At 35.9% G+C, this 1,878-nt stretch overlaps 1 protein-coding gene across 1 annotated transcript; it reads left to right on the top strand.

Annotated features, from left to right (window-relative positions):
- Nucleotides 1-202: 202 nt before the first annotated feature.
- Nucleotides 203-1,153, top strand: LOC116419404 (olfactory receptor 6C2-like). Its single transcript, XM_031939252.1, has one exon. It carries the CDS (start codon nucleotides 215-217, stop codon nucleotides 1,151-1,153), a length of 939 nt encoding a protein of 312 aa, XP_031795112.1. The 5' UTR covers nucleotides 203-214.
- The last annotated feature ends 725 nt before the right edge of the window (nucleotides 1,154-1,878 follow it).

Raw genomic sequence — 1,878 nt, 5'->3', positions numbered from 1 at the left:
GATTAACTACTCTAAGTCACTGAAGATAATACAATGTTGAGATGACTTTTTTAAGCCAGTGACAGAATAAAGAATTCAAGAATGACTTCTGAGCATTTATATCCAAATTGCATTGCTGATTTACTTTGATAGCTTTTTTCAGATCCAGTTTCTTTCTCTCTCTCTCTCTCTGTCCTATTTTATTTACAGATCCATCTAAAAAGAGAGGTTAAAAATGAGAAACTATACAGGGATAACATTATTCATTATTTGGGGATTGACAGATGACCCACAGTTGAAGGTTCTGCTTTTTATCTTTCTGTTTCTGACCTATATGCTAAGTGTAATTGGGAATTTGACCATCATCACCCTCACTCTAGTGAATCCCCATCTTAAAACTCCCATGTATTTTTTCCTAAGGAACTATTCCTTCTTAGAATTGTCATTCACAACTGTCTGCATTCCCAGATTCCTGTACAACATGTCTATTGGGGACTATACTGTGACATATAATGGATGTTTCACTCAGTTGTTTTTTGGTATCCTCTTTGGGGCCTCAGAATTTTTTCTTTTGGCTGCCATGTCTTATGACCGCTATGTAGCTATCTGCAAACCCCTGCACTATGCAGCCATCATAAACAACAGAGTCTGTAATCAGCTCCTCCTGGGTTGTTGGATGGCTGGATTGATGATTATTGTTCCTGTACTTGGTGGAGCTCTTGAACTAGAATTCTGTGACTCCAACATCATTGACCATTTTGTCTGTGATATATCACCATTGCTGGAGATCACATGCTCTGATACACAGTTCATAGAAAGAATGGTTTTAGCCCTTGCTGTGTTCACACTCATGATCACCTTAGTGTTAGTGGTTCTATCTTATGCATTTATCATTAGAACTATTCTGAGATTCCCTTCAGCTGAGCAAAGGAAAAAAGCCTTTTCTCCTTGTTCCTCCCATATGATTGTTGTCTCCATGACTTATGGAACCTGTATCTTCATCTATATCAAACTTCCTACCAAAGAAGGGGTGGCTTCGAATAAGGTAGTGTCAGTACTTGCAACCTCAGTAGCACCTGTAATGAACCCCTTTATTTATACTCTGAGAAATAAACAAGTGATTAAAGCTTTTAGAGACACATTGAAAAGGGTTATACTGATTTCAAAACTATAAAAGGCAATTGACATTAAGGAGCAATGGTAGTAAAAGAAACCTTGAATAATTTTGAATTCTTTGTTCTGGATCCTGTTACTTCATTTTATTCTCTTACAAAGGCACCCTTACTCACAACTCCTTCCCTGCTTTATCCTTTCTAAGGACTTCACTTGTTTTTAATAACCTCAATCACTAATCCATTTCTATAAAATCCAATGAACATTTATTTAGAACCAATTGTGTATAAAACACTTACTAGCAAAGGATTTTCCAGCTCTCTACTTAATAGTCACTATTCATTTATTACATAAATTTTATGTACTGGTACTGTACTGTTAAAAAATACATATGTGAAAAGAAGAAAAGCTAATTTCTTACTTCACAAGAAATTAAAATATAATTGGGAAATCCGCACACCTATACACAAAAGCTGAAAAGTTGGAGGGAGAAGAAAGGTACCCTGCATGAGGATATAGCAGAGAAGTCAGTCAGAAAGGTTCCCACAGTAGTGAGAAATGAAGGAATATTTTAATTCAGCTCTCTCTTTAACAAGAAGTTTAGAGTTCATGACTTCACCATTCAATAAGAGTAATTGGGTAGTGATGAGTCCATCACCAAGGCTAGTAAAATTTACAGGATGTATATGATGTAAAACATCCCAATAATGATCTTCCTGAGGCATGGTGAAGATACCAAAGAATACTCAAAGTAGAGCAGCAAAGTGAAAAATCAATTTTTCCTCT

This window comes from Sarcophilus harrisii, chromosome 5 (genome assembly GCF_902635505.1).
Source record: "Sarcophilus harrisii chromosome 5, mSarHar1.11, whole genome shotgun sequence".
Lineage (NCBI taxonomy): Eukaryota > Metazoa > Chordata > Mammalia > Dasyuromorphia > Dasyuridae > Sarcophilus > Sarcophilus harrisii.
The sequence above is the reverse complement of the archived record's forward strand: the minus strand, read 5'-3'. Positions and strand labels throughout refer to the sequence as shown.